We start from the raw sequence: 15,455 nt of genomic DNA, 5'->3' as shown, positions 1-15,455 counted from the left end.
TCCCAACTCCCACCCTCCCATGCCATATTAGCTGGGGCTGATGGGTACTGAGAGCCAGTCTTAAGCTACAATCGTAATTAGAAATCCCACTATATTCAGTAACCGTGTGTAGGATTGCAGCCTTAGTCTGCCACCCCCTCTTTTTCAAAGCCTCGCTGGCATGTTCTGTTAAGTGATGATGGAACCCTTCCCTGCCATCTGCATGGGCATATTCTCATTAAAAATTGGCATGCAGAGTTGGGATGTTTTCTCACAAAACGGCTCTATAACTTGCAGCCAGCTAGGATTCTCTGCCTGTATTAAGTCTGCACCCCAGCCTATGTGCATCTTCTTCCTCTTTCCAGAGTTCTGCCTAAGTAGCTAGAACAGTGAGAAGCAAATTAAAGCTTAAGCTTCTCACACTCACTTGTCTCAAGAGATTCTGGGCAAACTCCAGGTTCTGCAGCCTCTGCTTATTGACAGCATTCACCTCCGTGAACTTTGCAGCCAGGAGAGCTTCCTAAGAATGGAAAAAAGAAATGAGGTTAACAAAAGGTATTAAGAACATAAGAAGAGCCATGCTGGATTAGGCCAATGGGCCATCTAGTCTTACATTCCTGTTCTTAGAATAGCTAAACCAGATGCCTATGGGAAGCCCATAAGCAGGACCTGAGCTCTGCAGGAACCAATTTTCAGGCTAGATAAAAGAAGCTGACAACCTCCTTCCATGCTTCTGGGGAGTTGGCAACTGTGGTCATTGATGGGGTTTTGGACAAGGGAGGAAGCATTCAGAGGGGTATTTCTGCAGTCAAGCAAGTTTTGGTTGATGCACCGCCCAACAAGGCCTCTGGGCACCTGGAGAGATCAGTGTCTTCCACCCAGTGCCTCTCAGCCTTGTTCATTCCCCATCAAATTTATGACATCGAGGCCTAGTCATGCAGTGGAGTCAGGACATCCTTCCTTTGTCGGAAGTGACACTGGTTGTGGTTTGGCAGAGCTGAGGCAAGAACGCAAACAGCTGAGACAAATCCAAGAATGGACCCAAGATGGTGTCAAGCCACAGAGCCAACTGCTGTTCCCTTCAGGGTGAACATAGCACATTCATAAATCTTCCTTGTATGGAGCCAGACCACAGGTACATCTAGTATTGCCTATGCTGACTCACAGTGGTGCCCCAGGGTTTCAGGCAGGGTTCTCTCCTAGCCCTATCAGGCAATATCAAGGATTGAACCTGGGGGCTTCTGCATGCAAAGCAGACACTTGGCCACTGAGCTATGGACCTTCAACATGAAAAATATTGAAATACTGCCTAGAGGAGCCACTTAGACCGTGGCAGAGGGCTTGTCAAATACCAGCAAGTACCTCTTCTTTCACTTTAGCGGCTGGAGACTGGATTCTAGGTCTCTTACTCATGAAGCCATTGCGACCATTTTCCAGGTCAAGGATGGATCTCAGCTTCTCTGCTTCAAGTTCATAGTCCTGCAGAGGGGAGGGAGATGAAAATCTACTTACAGAGAACCAGTCACAGTTCCATAGTACATCTCCTCTGCGATGGGGTTGTTTTCTTTCTGTAAGCAACCCTTTTAGCCATACAGGTGGCTGCTTCTCTGAGCCACACCCATGTCCCACCATCCTCACCTTCACTGCTTGCTGATACTGTTGAGCCTCGGCGGAAACTTTCTGAACATCTTGCTCTTTGCTAGCAATTTCCCCCAGCAGGGCCTGCAGAAACAGATCAAGCAGAAAATGTGAAACAGCAAGAAGCCAATGGCTATACCATCTTTTAGATCGGGATAGCTAATGTGGTCCTACTAGATGTTTCTGGGTTACATCTCCCATTATCTCTGGTCTCATCAGGTCTTCCCAGAGCAGTCGGGTTGCCATAAGGCAGATGAGCCGCTGGGCAGCAAGTTTGGGGGTGGGCAGAAGAAGACAACACAGATGAGAGTCTCCACAAGTTTAATTGGGGCTGTTAAACTCTCTGTAAACCCTGATTACCCATGCAGCTGCAAGCGGCAGGGTGTGGGAAGGAGATGATGCAGACCATGTTCTCCACCTGCATCATTTAAAACCCTAATTAAACATTAGGGCTGTGCAAGACCTCTGATTTCATTTGGGGTCCAGTCCAGATCAGAGCCAGATTAGGATCACAGTCCTACTGCATAATCAGCTTATCACAGGGTGCAGGGGAATCGGACAAGAAAGTTGGATGAACTCTGAAGCTCCTTCCAACTCTTATGATTCTCTTCTATGATTACCTGTTGGTTCTTCAGCTTGGTTTCCACTTGACTGACATTGTCGGTTTCTTGAGGCTCATAGTTGGGCACGTTACAAAGGAACTGGTTCAGGTTGTTGTAGCCACTGCGATAGTTGGAGTAGGACAATTTTGCTTTCTGCAACATCTGAGATCTGTGAAGGGAAGCGGAACAATACTTGCTTGGGATGGACATTAGCAGAAATGTCACAGTGCCATTAACTGTAACACCCTCCTAGTAGACCAATGGTTCCCAATTGGTGGTCTGTGGATCACAGAGGGTCCACAGTATATACACCAGTCAACTGTCCAGGACATTGCATGGGGGGGGGGGCGTGCTCTCGTGTGAGACTGTGGCACCCAAAAACATGCAGGTCATGTGATTTGTGCAGGACTGCAGCCTGGAAGACATGCACCCCAGTCTTGCACTAGAACATGTTGAAGCGTTCACGTAACAAAAACTACCAGAGAGATATAGCAACATTTTCAAAAGTAGTCAGTGTCTTGGCTTTTGAAAAACGGGGGGTCTGCAGTACTTAGCTAATTCGGAACCACTGCCCTAGTCTAAACTAGACTAAATATATGACAAATTTGGATGAACTCTCCCGTTTTATAGCAAAAAAGTCTACATTTATCTGCTTCCTTTAATGCAGCTCTCAGTTGCAGCTCCCATTTGTATGTATTAACCACCATCCGTTTTGAGAGCCTCCGGGGATGGGGAGTACGCAAACAGCTAAAACATCCTCCGCAAGATAACCTGGTGACACAGGATTGGGGAAAGAGGAGTTTGGACATTCCTTCTCCTGCTTCTATTGCCAGGGCTTCATTCACCCCCTCTTTCTTCCGCTCACAGCCTGACCTGTGATCTATTTGCTTGTTGAGGTTGCCAAACCGCTGGTTGAGCTTATGGAGTTCAGCTTCCTGGCGCTCGATGTCCGGGCAGTGCTCTTGGAACTGGCTGGCCAGGGCATTGGAGCACTTCTTGGCTTTCTGCAGATCCTGCTCTGCCACGCTCAGCAAAGGCTGGTGGGCCTGCAATTCAGAACCCAGTGCCTGGAGAAAAGTTGGGGGGGGGGAATGGATAATCAAGTATTTTAAACGATGTTAACATTTTTACCCTACCTTTCTAGGACAGCCTCACAAAGATTTAAATCTGTCACAGTACAAATGAAAACACAAGCCTCAACAATAAAACAAAAGACAAAAAGCAAGAAAGCAGCATCATACAAATTTGCCAGGAGCCAGCAAATGACATGATGTCATCCCAAGTTCTATGTAAAAAACACCCACCAGGTTTAAAGCAGGGTGGGGGTCTTAGGAGCCCATTTTAAAGCACGCAAAGAGGTTTTAATTGTATGGATTTTATGTCCTGGCAGTCCCAGTTCTTTGAGGGGACAGGACTAAGTAACCCTGGCAGCAGTGATATTTCCCCTATTTAAGTCCCCTTGGGAGTGATGGAATTTCATCAAGCCCTGTTGGGGTTTGGGGGGGGGGCTCTCTCTATGTTCACTGAAGGTACAGGATAGCAAGGAACCCCATGGGCTAGCCACTCAGCCTGTGTGTGGCTGGATAGTGCTATTTTAGAGTGTTTAAAGCAAATGTGTGGCACCTATAGCCCTCCAGATGTTGCTGAACTACAATTCCCATCATCCCTCACCATTGGCCTAGCTTGCTGTAGTTCAGCAACATCTGGAGGGCCGTAAGTCCCCCAGCCCTAGTTTAAAGAAAAAAAGAAAGGGAAACAGAGGCAGTGTGCAACCCTGCAGGTCCTACTTTTGACTATGTTTTAAACCCGCAGGCTGGAACCCGCTGGATTGTGGATTCTTAAGCGGGCCAGTGATCCAGTTCAGGTCATGATTCCATCCAGATTGGATCAGGTGAATCCACTTTGGAATCTGAGTCAGGTGGATTCCTCCTCCATCTCTTATCACAGCTGAAGCAGACCCCCTCTCCCTTGTTCTTTCAGCCAGAGATGGGACAATAGGATGACCTCAGAAACTGTGCTGACTGGTGATTGTCCGGATACATTTGGGCCATTTAGCAGCACTGCTGTTGTTTTGAAAGCCCCACTGAAAGTGAGGACTCACCAGCAGCTCTTCTCTCTTGCGCTCCAGGGCACCTGTGTCCTCTGGAATAGTGTCCTCAATGGCCAACTTGTTCTCGTAGCCAGAAATCAGGTCCCTCCCTTGCTGCAGACTCTTCTCAAGGCGATTGGCAACATCCACTCTGTACAAGACAGACAAAAGCAGCTCTTCAAATAAACACAGCTTTACAGACATGGATACCCCTTCAGGCAGAAGAAGCAGACGGGGTTCTGTGCACATGGATGGATGCTATGATTTCACAGGAGCACAGAATATCTGCAGTGTGTGGTATTAGGCAAAGGAGTCAGCGTCTGGAAAACCTCGCCTTTTGTCTAGTGTTCATGGTTGCAATGCATTGTAAGCTATTGCGGATATTCCCTCAGCAGCCAGAGAGATGGCTGAAAAAGATTTTTAATGGGTTGGGTGGGCTCCTTCCAGGCCCTGCATACTGGCCGTCCCCCATGACCAGCAAAGCCAGAATAAATTATGCAAAATAAGAAATATGCTAATTTCCTGTTCATGATTTATACAGGTTGCACGCAGAGCAGGTGTTCTACTACTGAGCTGCAGCTCATCCTCCAAAAGCAGGTGCACCATATGGAGGTGCTTACCAAGAGCTCAAACAGGTGAGCCAAGCTACCAAAAGGACCCAAAGATCAAGAGCAGGTGGTGAAATTTCATGTTCCCTCTCCAAACCGACTCAGAGAAGCTGTACAGACACCTACTTCTCCTGAGCGGCACCAAGCAGCTGGATGACATGGTTGTATTTGTTGTTTGTCTCTTCTGCCTTGTTCTTTAGCAGGGAGGCACTTCCTGTGTCTGGCACGGACTCTATGAAGGTTTCACACTCCTGGATCCTGCGTGCTTTCTCAGGTTCAATACGCCGGACCTCATTGGTGATGTTCTGCAAAGGGGAGAGAGGTGGGCAGCAGGTGAGCAAGAGAGCATGGCACTGCCCCTCTGCTGTCTGTGTCAGGAGAAGCTGAGTTCTTGAGCCAGAATCCTCCTGGGCTGCAGAGTAGGGGGGAGAAGGGTCCATAACTCTGGACACAACTCATAGCATCCTGCCCGGCTCAATATTAGGGATGGGAGGAACTCAGTTTGAGCACTCAATTTCTCTCTTTTTAAATCTTAAATACAGTTCCCCACGTTTCGGCAGTAATTTGAGATTAAAAAAGAAATTCTCATGAAAACTCCTCAGCATTTTTGTGCAGTGGTGAGGCTTTCCTACAAGATCTTTCACAAGCCAAAGGCCAAGCAGCCCTTTCCCAACAGCCTTTGATCCTATCCTTCACTATCCATGTATGGTTGAAGTTGTGCAAGTCAAATGCATGTAAGATGCAGCTTCACTGTTTTCTCCACCTGTGGGTTTCATCACTATTGAGAATAAAGATTCTATAAAGTCTTAGATCCAGCATCCTGTTCCCACCGCGAACAACCAGCTGCCCTTGGGAAGCCGACAAGCAGGACCTGGGTTCAATAGCACCCTCCCCCCTTATGATTCACTGGTATTCATAGTCATCCTCCCTCAACAGGGGAAGGAGAACATAGCTTTCCCCCATAAATTTGTCTAACCCTCTTTAAAAGCTGCCCATGTTAGTGGCAATCACTACATCTTGTGAGAATGAAGGCAGCGCCTCTTCCTCCCATGCCACATACCTATCTTAAGGGCAGGTTTCTATCTGCATTCAACAATGGTATCCCCCTTACCTGTGATTTACAATGGTATGAGCAACCAATTGCCATTCTATCAACTCACTGCAGAATAGATTTGGGGGTGGGGAGAGACTTTACCTTAAGATCCTTGGATCGCTCCGCGCTGTCCTGCACTGCCCGGCTTTGCTCTAGCGGCGGCCGCAGGTTTGCAGTGATGGCTTTCTCTTGCTTATCCAGCTCACTGTTCACTTTCTCCAGCCCCGCCAGCAACTGTCGCCCCTGGACTGATGCTGCATCTGAGGCAAAAAACAACAACAACAGGAGGTGGAGCAGAAGGTTTTATGTTTGGATCCCTGGTCAGCAAGTACATTTGCTGGGAGAAGTGGAGAAATAGTGGCTGAGGCCCTTAAACTATCCCAAGAAGGGGCCTTCTCACAAATTGGGCTACTAAGGAGGCTAATATTGTGATGTCACTTTTCTAACAAATTTCAAAGCGGTACAGTACAATCCCATCTTACCCACTTGTGCGATTTCAGCCTCACATGGCGGAATGCCAACTGGTTGAAATTGTGCCAATTAAAGGCACGCAATGTGCACTTTTAAACTCTCTGCCTTGCTTATTGGGCGAGGCCTGCTCACCAAACCAGCTCCGAAAAGTAAGGGTGCTCACATGGGGATGGTTTGAGCATAACCGCTTTTGTGTATACGCAGAACCCTTGGAATTGAACCCCTGCATAAGATGCAGTCATATTGAATTCACATTTTCCCCGAATCACAACAAAATGTCTCTTCTGCATGGAAAGCACAGATTCTGCTACTGAACTATGACTCTCCACACAACCATATTAATAAAGAGATATCTGCACATACCTTTGCATAATATACAGTAAACAGATCACAGAATTCTAATTCAGTTTTCCAGAATTGCAGCATTTTCCGTGCATGGTATGCATAGCTACTGAATTTGAACTCAATTCACTGCTTGTGATGAGCTAATGGCCCTTCCATTTTAAATGTGGAACTCAAGCCTTCCCCCAGGCATGGTGTGGAACACCTACCTCCAATGCTGTCTGCCTTCAGCCCATCATATCGCTGCTGCAGAAGGCCCTTGGTGCCAGCTATCTTCTGTTTCACGCTCTGATACTGACCGGTGATGCTGTGGGACAAGAAGAGATTGAGCCAGTTGCGCAAATAGTGGGGAATGCGAAGCACTTTCATGCTTAAAATGAATGTGGAAATAGACAAAAGGAAGGCCTCTGTCTGAACCATCAAAGGCCTGCTTGGCACTGGCATTGTTACTGCTACTATTAATACAATTTATGACAATTAAAAACATGAAGCACGGCATAAAACATGGAGGAAAGAGAGAATGCATTACAACAAAAACCCAGCAATAAGCTGCAAAACAAACAGAAGCAAAACAGACCAACGATAGACAGCAACTCCATCCTAATCCGTCAAATGGCTGGTTCGTGTCAACACAATCTGGATCGGGGAGCACTTACTTGTCAGCGTGAGCCAGCGATTCAGGATCTGTCGGGGGGATCATGAAGCAGACGCCAGGGGCGCTGATTGCATTTCCTGCGCTGTCGGTAACTTCCCAGATGTCACCACTGTTCTTGTGCAGGGTGTATCTGGCTCCACGAGAGATCTGGCACTGGGGTAGAAAGAGTTTAGGATAAGCACTCGTCTCATTTCTCCCACCCCCAGTGGTCCCAGGAGTGCATGCTTTGCCCTGGTGCCACTGGTTAAAAGGGGGTATTTTAGCCCGTGGCTGGAAAGACCTTTCCCTGAGACCAGACAAACACTGACAGAGAAAACAAAGCTTGGCTCTACAGATGAAAGGGCTGGTTCAAAGGTTGGGAACCTTCAGCCTGTAGACCAAATATGGCCCATCAGACCTCCTCATTTGGCAGGTCCACCTGCTCCTACACCTGACTTATAACTTCAGGTAGATGTTGATGTGGCTTCAAATAAACAACCAGGAACTTAAAGTGAGCTTCTGGCTGTTCCTTTGCTGGAGCAAGGATCGTCTCCCCCATGAACAACAGTGGGAAGGAAAGCCCACTTTGCTCCAATAGTATCGAGCAATTTCCATTGAAAATGCTGCTAAAATGGAGCTTTCCCCCCTTGTTTTAGCAGCAGTCTCAATAACATACTGGAAGCTTTTCCCCAATAGGCACACATTTTGGTTAGAGAACTGCATTGCAAAATTCAGAGAAGTATGAATTTCAAAGGATACCGACGTTTCAATTGGATAATTGTTTCAGGAAATGCGAGCTAGGTATGATCTCATTCAAATGTGTACCCAAGTAAATATATCCCCTGCCCCACCTGAATTTACCAGGCAGATATTTTGCCCGTTGCACCATCCTGTGATGAGGAGAAGGGGCAACATGGCTTCTTACCCGCTCACTTTCATAGTCACAAAGCGCTTCCACCGGGATGGGCTTAAGCGGGGTCTCCCGGCGGAACTTCAGAGGGAGCACCTGCTGGCTGCGCTTCTGCAGGGACTTCACCACATCGTCATACTTGTCCAAGGCCTTCTCCTGGTCCTGGTGAAGACAAGGCAAAATCCTGATGCACCAGGGAAGAGACGATCAAGGCAGACAATGGGATATGGACAAAGCTGTGCTGGCCAAAAGCAGAGGGGCAGGGCCATAGCTCAGTGTGATGTGCAGCTGCAGTCAACTCTCACACTCAATACTTGCCTCCAGCTCCTTCAGCAAAGATTCAATCTGGTATCGATCCTTGAAATCCGGGCTGTATTTCTGGTCCAGATCTGTGTCCACTTTCCTGAGAAGGTCCTGCGCATCCTTAGCATCTTTTTGGAACTGTTTGGGGTGGGAAGCAACTCAAAAAGTCAAGGGATCCCCTTTGAGACAGAAAAACAGTGCACTGCACCCTCACAACATGACTGTCACAAAGGGGTGTGGACACTTTCCCCTCCCCCTCTCCCTGTAAGGCAATAACTCACTTGTTGGTAGAGTGGAGAAGGAGAAGAAGAAGAGTTTGGATTTGATATCCTGCTATATCACTACCCGAAGGAGTCTCAAAGCAGCTAACAATCTCCTTTTCCTTTCCTCTCCCACAACAAACACCCTGTGAGGTGAGTGAGCCTGAGAGACTTCAGAGAAGTGTGACTAGCCCAAGGTCACCCAGCAGCTGCATGTGGAGGAGTGAGGAAGCAAACCCGGTTCACCAGATTACGAGTCTACTGCTCTTAACCACTACACCATTAAGCTCCAGCTACACGCCCTAGTATGGGGGGTTCTAGAGAAATGAAATACTATTCTCTCTTCCACATCAGGGATTGGAGCCTGTGGTCCTCCAGATGTTGCTTGATTACACCTCATGTTTTCCCTGACCATCCGCCATGCTAGCTGGGGCTTATGGAAGTTGATTCCAGCCCTGTCTTAAACAGGATAGATTCAGGGATGGCTGAATCTATCAATTTTGGTCCTCTATCTCTTTTTTCCAACCTTAAATTTAGTTCTCTGGATTTCTGCAGCTATTTGTGATTTTTGAAAAACAACAACAACGTGAGCATTTTAGTGTGAATTTTTCCTAATCAACACATTTCCGTATACAATTTTGGCAAATGTACATATTTTTGCAAGGCAATTTCTCCAATATAATGCATTTTTGCATTTGTCATTTCTCTAACAGGTGCAGTTTTAAGCACACTTTTCTGTAATTTATGCATTTTTGAACACACTGGTCGGTAGGAACCTCACTGCAAAATTCAGAGAACTGCAACATTGAAGGAAATTCAGTTTGTGTATTCAGGAACTGTGAATTAAAATGCAAACCTAAATTTCTCCCCCATCCCTTCTTCTGCCACCCTTCCCCACCCTCCCCATATTCATTTTATGAAGGGTTATGTTTCAATTGTTTATGATTCTCTGGTGTTTATTTTATGATTGGAAACCGCCCTGGGATCTGAATGTATATGTTGAATGTCAGCCTATAAACTACAAACAAAATGAGTTTGGGACAGGTAGGTTCAGGCTGGATCAGCAATGGCATCACCACCGTTTGTGCTTTGTTCCTTTTAGGGTTTGGGGATTTATGTATTTAAAAAAACAGGAAGTGGGTGACAACCTGTAAAAGAGGACAAGCTTTTCTCCCACCTCTGTGAAAAGCAGCAATCTATCCCAATCGCCCCTTCAGTGCAACTATTAAAGAGACTGTTGTCCCTTTCATCTGGTCACATAGGAACATAAGAGAAAGGAAGCTGTCTTGTACAACATCAAACCTTTGTCCATCTGGCTCAGTATTGTCTACAGTGACCTGCAGCAGCTCTCCAGGATTTTGGGCAGCGTTCTATCCCAGCCCTACCTGCAGAAGGTGGGGATTAAACCTGGGACCTTTTTCATGCTTGGCCACTATGCTATAGTCTCTCGCACCCTAAAGACAAAAGCGGGAGCCTGCATAGGGGTGTTTTAAAGGGCCCCCCACACAGTTGTGTGTGGGCCTCTTGCCTAAAATTCAAGTAGTCAAAAACTACTCCTACAGTCGACAAGAGAAAAATGAAGGGCAGCAAAATATTACCTGCTAACTATGGAATTCTAAAAGCAAAGAGACATGCCTGCCTTTGCCCCGAGGACAATCGGAGCACAGAATCTGGGAGCCTCTGCCTTTCTGAGCCACCTGCAGAAGGCAGATGCCTGCTTGATCAGTAACACCTGACAGCAAAGAGGTTCAGGAAAGAGTGACGAAGGGGGGTAAAACAGGTCGGGCAAGATTGTTTTCTCACCAGCTCCTTCGGCTGTTTCCCATACAAGCAAGCATTGCAGCACCCAACGTGGGTACCTCCTTGCTTAACACGAAGCCGTGCTAGACAAACTGTCTGGCAGGACAGCTTGGTATTTGATTATCAGGAAAGCCACCTCCCTGCTGTCCTCCCCTGCAAATGACAACATCTGACTCACTTGCTCAGAACAAATCCCTGGGCTCAGAAGTGTGTGCCCTTTGCACCAGGCCCTGGGTGGTGGATCTCAGGTTTTGTGGGGTGGGGAAAACAAAGCAGATCCTTCAAGGCTGCCCAATCTGCCCACAGCTGCTCTATGGGACAACCAGGTCTCTGGGCCTCCAACACTGCCACTAACTGTTCCATTTACGGCCACCCATCTCATCGCTCCCTTAGTGCTGCCATGCTGGTGGAAGCAGAGACAAAATGGAGTATGCTTGGGGAAATCTCAAGGATTGTAGAAATGCTCCCCCCCCAAAAAAAAACTTAAGTAAGGTGGGGGAAATCCCTCCCTCCTCTAAAAAAAACAACCCCTACACCCGAGGACTGAGCATGCTCAGTGATCACCAGGGGTCATGGAATGTTGAATATCAGCTGGGAAAGAAAAACAGAAAACAGCAAGGGAACAGTTCACAGAAGTGGTGCCCAACCTTTTTGGAGCAGCAGTGGTCACACCTAGAAATATGAGCAAATTTCAGGAGACCACCACAACCAGCCTTCTCCCCCCCCCCAAACTGGCGTTTCCCCCCTTCCTGATCTAAAACATTTAAGTCAACCGCACTCAAGCCAGCCACTGCCAAAGGGTAAAAGAAAAGACAACTGGGCCCCTCAAAATGGGGTCTTCGCAGGTACCAGGTAAAGCACAAGGGGGCACAACAGTAGGGATTCTCTTTGGAGTAGATCCACTGTGTTGGATTCAATGCAAGTTCCACTCCGCAATCCCACTGAAATTAATGGGCATGACTGACTCAGGTCCTTCCATGGGTCTGCTCCAAGTAAGACTTAGCTGAGTATAGCCCACTGAAATTAATGGACCTAAATTAGTCTTAAATTCTAACAGGTCTTCTGTGAGTATTACCAACTCCAATTGAGGTTTACAGTATCCTGAAGGACGTTGGTTGGTTGAGATCCTGAATGGCAGCCATCTTGCTAGAGGGCAAAGATGCACTGCTGCATTTTCTGACAGCCCCTCCTAAGTGTCCTCAATGGCAAGGTACCTGGTGGTAGTCCTCCATGAACTTGAGGTGGCTCTCCTCACAGATAAGCAAGTTGAGGTACTCCTTCCAGTCAGCGTGGACTGCCTCGATGTGAGCCTGAAAGCGAGAGGATAGCAGGTAATGATCAGTAGGTCACAGAAGGGCGGTGGCGGGGAGACACCTCTCGGGAACCAAAAGAGCCTCTGATAGGGTACCAGCTGGGGGTGGAGAAAGGACCCCATGCGCATGGCAGCAGCCAAACTCACCTCAATGGGGATCTTCCCAGGGTGACTTTGGGCCAGTAGCTTATTGCCGTCCTCGTGCAGCTTGTTGATCGCTCCCTCTTTTTCTTCCAAATTCCGGTTGATGAAATTCTAAAGGGAGAAGGAAGGAAGCAGAGATGTTACCATCTGATTTCTGGGCGGTCCACAACCCAGTCAGGCAGAGTGGTCCAGGGGGATTCAGCACCCATTACTATTTCCGCAGCAGGGCCCCTGTCTCTAGTGTGCTTAGAGCCACTCAGCGTGAAAGGGGATCTTTTCAGCTGCTATATGCTCCCAACACTAGGCATTGAGGAACAACTGAAAACACAAGGGGCTTCAGTTTCAAGAGACTGGTGTGCAAGTTCTTTTATGTACAATGGAACTTCAAAGAAAAGACGGATATTGGAGCAATCCAAATCATTTCCCTATGTACAGGCACAGGAAATTATTAGATGCAGGTGAAAGGCAACACATGGAGATCTGAACTGATGGTTGCAATGCATCCTTGGTTATTATTATTGCATAGTCTTCAAAGGGTGTGGCTGTGACTATCATGAAGAGACCGACACTTCTGAATTTCCTACTAACACTATTGCCGTGACTCTCAGCAGGTCAAGGAAACATTGGTTTCAACCCCATTCCACACAGGGCCTTTAGTTGGATCGAGGTTGTTGGAGTTTACAAAGCTTTTCTCCACAGGTTACCTCTTCTGTCTCCTTGCCAGGTTTATTTTCCTTAATCGAATTTATAAATAAATATGGGGGAGAGCCGATGTTCATCGTATTGAGAGGAGACCCATTGAAATTTCTGGATCTGCTCTGAGGACAGCTTAGTTGGCTATCACCCAATGCATGTAACACTTAAAGAGTTTTGTATCTAACAGGCATACCCAGAGTAGACCCACAGAAGGAAGTGAGTCTAATCTGAAAATCACATAGTTGGATACAAACCAGAGTAGCAAAGGCAGGTCCCAATCCTGAGCAGTTTACAGTCTAAAATTATGCAATGCAATTAGCCACAACAATATCACCACCAACACCATTTATCTAACACCTGTGTACACACTACCTTTAAAGCATATGTGAAACGCATTCTTTCCCAAAGGATTCTGAGCACTGAGTTTACCCTTCACATATTTACAATTCTCAGCAACCCTTAACAAACTAGGGGGCCCAGACTTTTGTGAGGGGAAAAATGGGCTTTGGATGTGCTTTGAAAGTATAGTGTGTACAAAGGGTTTGTGATGTCTTAAGATGTACAGATCAGATTAGTTCATACTGGAATTCACGATGATTACCACCTCCTTTAATATATTTCTGCCCTTCAGCTTCGATTCAGGCTGAATAATTCAGATCCAAATGCCAGAATGCGTTTTCCACACAGATCTCAAAGTCAAACTGCCTCCTGAGGGGGGATAAGCTCTGGGGAGAAAATGTACCTCATACTGGCGCCGGCGGCTTGGGTAGTCGAGGTTACGGTCACTCCAGTCAAACTGCATCCTGTCTTTGGCCTGCTGATCTAGCCAGTAGAGCTTGTTGGTGCAGCGCTGCATGTAATCCTGGAGCGAGTTCAAATCCTGCTGCCTCTGTTGGGATCCTGACTGCAAGCAGAGAGGGAGTTTTGCCAGCTGTCAAGGCTTGGAGATTGGGAGTCACAGAGAGCAACTCAAGAGAGGGCTAAGTCTACTGTGAAATACATAATTTGTGCACTCCTGTCTCCTGGTGTCAAGATTCTAGACCACATTGAGTTGGGAATGGGAGGGGCAGGGAAGGAATAGCAGTGACAGTTTCTTGTGCATTTTGACCAAGCTCTGATCAAAGTAAGGAACAACAGAGAGCACACTCAGGGTATGACTCAAAGGGCCCTTAATTGCTTATTGGCACTGATCAAGGCTTCGTGCGCTGGGATACAGTTTAGGCGGGTGTTGTTGGACGGGTTGTTATTGATATTATTTCGTGCATCTTTATTTTTATATCTTATGATTTATGTGGGCATTTTCAATTTGGTTGCATACTTTTCAATGTTTTATTGTTTATGAGTACTTTTGTTATGTTTATAATTATGTAACTTTTTCATGTTGTAAGTTGCCTTGAGTACGTTTTGAACTATGGAAAGGTGGCACGTATGCAGGAATCCTCCTCAGCGCTGTCTTAATTCAAATGGGGCATAGCATGCCAACCAAGGTCTCAGCCACACCATACATGTAACACACACGTAAATCATATGGCTTCCTCCAAAGAGTCCTGGGAACTGTAGTTCACAGCCCTCACAAGCTACAGCTCCCAGCACTCTTAACAAACCAAAGTTCTCATGACTCTCTGAGGGAAGCTGTGTACATTAAATATGCTCTGTATATGGTATGAATGGGACCCAAGAGTCTCCTCACATCACCTCTGACCCGCTTGGATGTACCAAAGTTAGTCCCTGATCTTTCGAGGACGGAAAATAAAAAGAACAAGGTCTTACCAGCAGTTTCTGATATTTCACCTGGAGCCCACTCATATATTCCTGGAAACAAAGAAAGAGAGGATGAACAAAAGACAGGACAAGGCCCCCAACAGAGGGTGTTACCACACTTCCCAAAGCAAACACACTTGCTACGTGCATGCTGCTTTTAATCAAATGATCAATCGATCACTGGGGAAGAGGCGATTTGCATCCCCCAAGAGGGTACTGGGTTCTGTCTAACTCCTTTCTTTTTCTTTTTGCTGCTCTTGCCAAAATCAGTGAGTCTTTGGGAAGGGCAGGGGGGAGATGATGGAGGGGAACAGATGAAGCCTTTGTGCTGGGGGTTAGCTACCCTGATTTGTGTATTAGATCTTTCCTCCAGTGATCCTATACCAAGGAAATCCTCTCCTCTCTCGTCTGGTTATCTAACCACTACAACACATGGTCTTGGTGTGTTTATGTGTTTGCTGTGGGAGACGGTTATAACACACGGCAAAAGTGGTTTGTTGAGTATTTATTTATTGGATTTGTATCTACCCTTCCTCCCGAAAGTGCCCAGAGCAGCCAGCACATAAGCTTTATCTTAAGCATTCTAAAATAGTTTAAACATTATAAAAATAGATTCAGTAAACAATAAATACAAATGTTTTCAAATACCTCCTGAAAATTAATAATAGTGAGACAGACACACCTCACTAGGGAAGGCATTCCACAAATGGGGAGCCACCCCTGAAAAGGCCCAACCGGGCAGCCCCTCGTGGTGGCAGCCCCAACAAATAACCTCTCTCATTCAAAGAGTAAAGCTTATAGAGTCTCTCATTT

The 15,455-nt window shown here is 46.7% G+C and overlaps 1 protein-coding gene across 2 annotated transcripts in view; it reads right to left on the bottom strand.

Annotated features, from left to right (window-relative positions):
• Window positions 1–15,455, bottom strand: part of PPL (periplakin) — a 47,045-nt gene that overhangs the window by 4,219 nt on the left and 27,371 nt on the right. For both annotated transcript variants that reach the window (XM_028705218.2, XM_028705219.2), the window contains exons 6-21: window positions 14,652–14,693; window positions 13,624–13,785; window positions 12,189–12,296; window positions 11,944–12,039; window positions 8,685–8,807; window positions 8,382–8,528; window positions 7,479–7,630; window positions 7,032–7,129; window positions 6,112–6,269; window positions 5,043–5,221; window positions 4,321–4,459; window positions 3,093–3,286; window positions 2,238–2,388; window positions 1,618–1,701; window positions 1,342–1,458; window positions 407–499 (exon numbers count right to left, since the gene is read on the bottom strand). In XM_028705218.2, the coding sequence (XP_028561051.2) occupies window positions 407–499; window positions 1,342–1,458; window positions 1,618–1,701; window positions 2,238–2,388; window positions 3,093–3,286; window positions 4,321–4,459; window positions 5,043–5,221; window positions 6,112–6,269; window positions 7,032–7,129; window positions 7,479–7,630; window positions 8,382–8,528; window positions 8,685–8,807; window positions 11,944–12,039; window positions 12,189–12,296; window positions 13,624–13,785; window positions 14,652–14,693 (2,043 nt within the window). The remainder of the gene's footprint in view (window positions 1–406; window positions 500–1,341; window positions 1,459–1,617; window positions 1,702–2,237; window positions 2,389–3,092; window positions 3,287–4,320; window positions 4,460–5,042; window positions 5,222–6,111; window positions 6,270–7,031; window positions 7,130–7,478; window positions 7,631–8,381; window positions 8,529–8,684; window positions 8,808–11,943; window positions 12,040–12,188; window positions 12,297–13,623; window positions 13,786–14,651; window positions 14,694–15,455) is intronic.

Source organism: Podarcis muralis, chromosome 14 (genome assembly GCF_964188315.1).
Source record: "Podarcis muralis chromosome 14, rPodMur119.hap1.1, whole genome shotgun sequence".
In the NCBI taxonomy this organism is placed as follows: Eukaryota; Metazoa; Chordata; class Lepidosauria; order Squamata; family Lacertidae; genus Podarcis; species Podarcis muralis.
The sequence above is the reverse complement of the archived record's forward strand: the minus strand, read 5'-3'. Positions and strand labels throughout refer to the sequence as shown.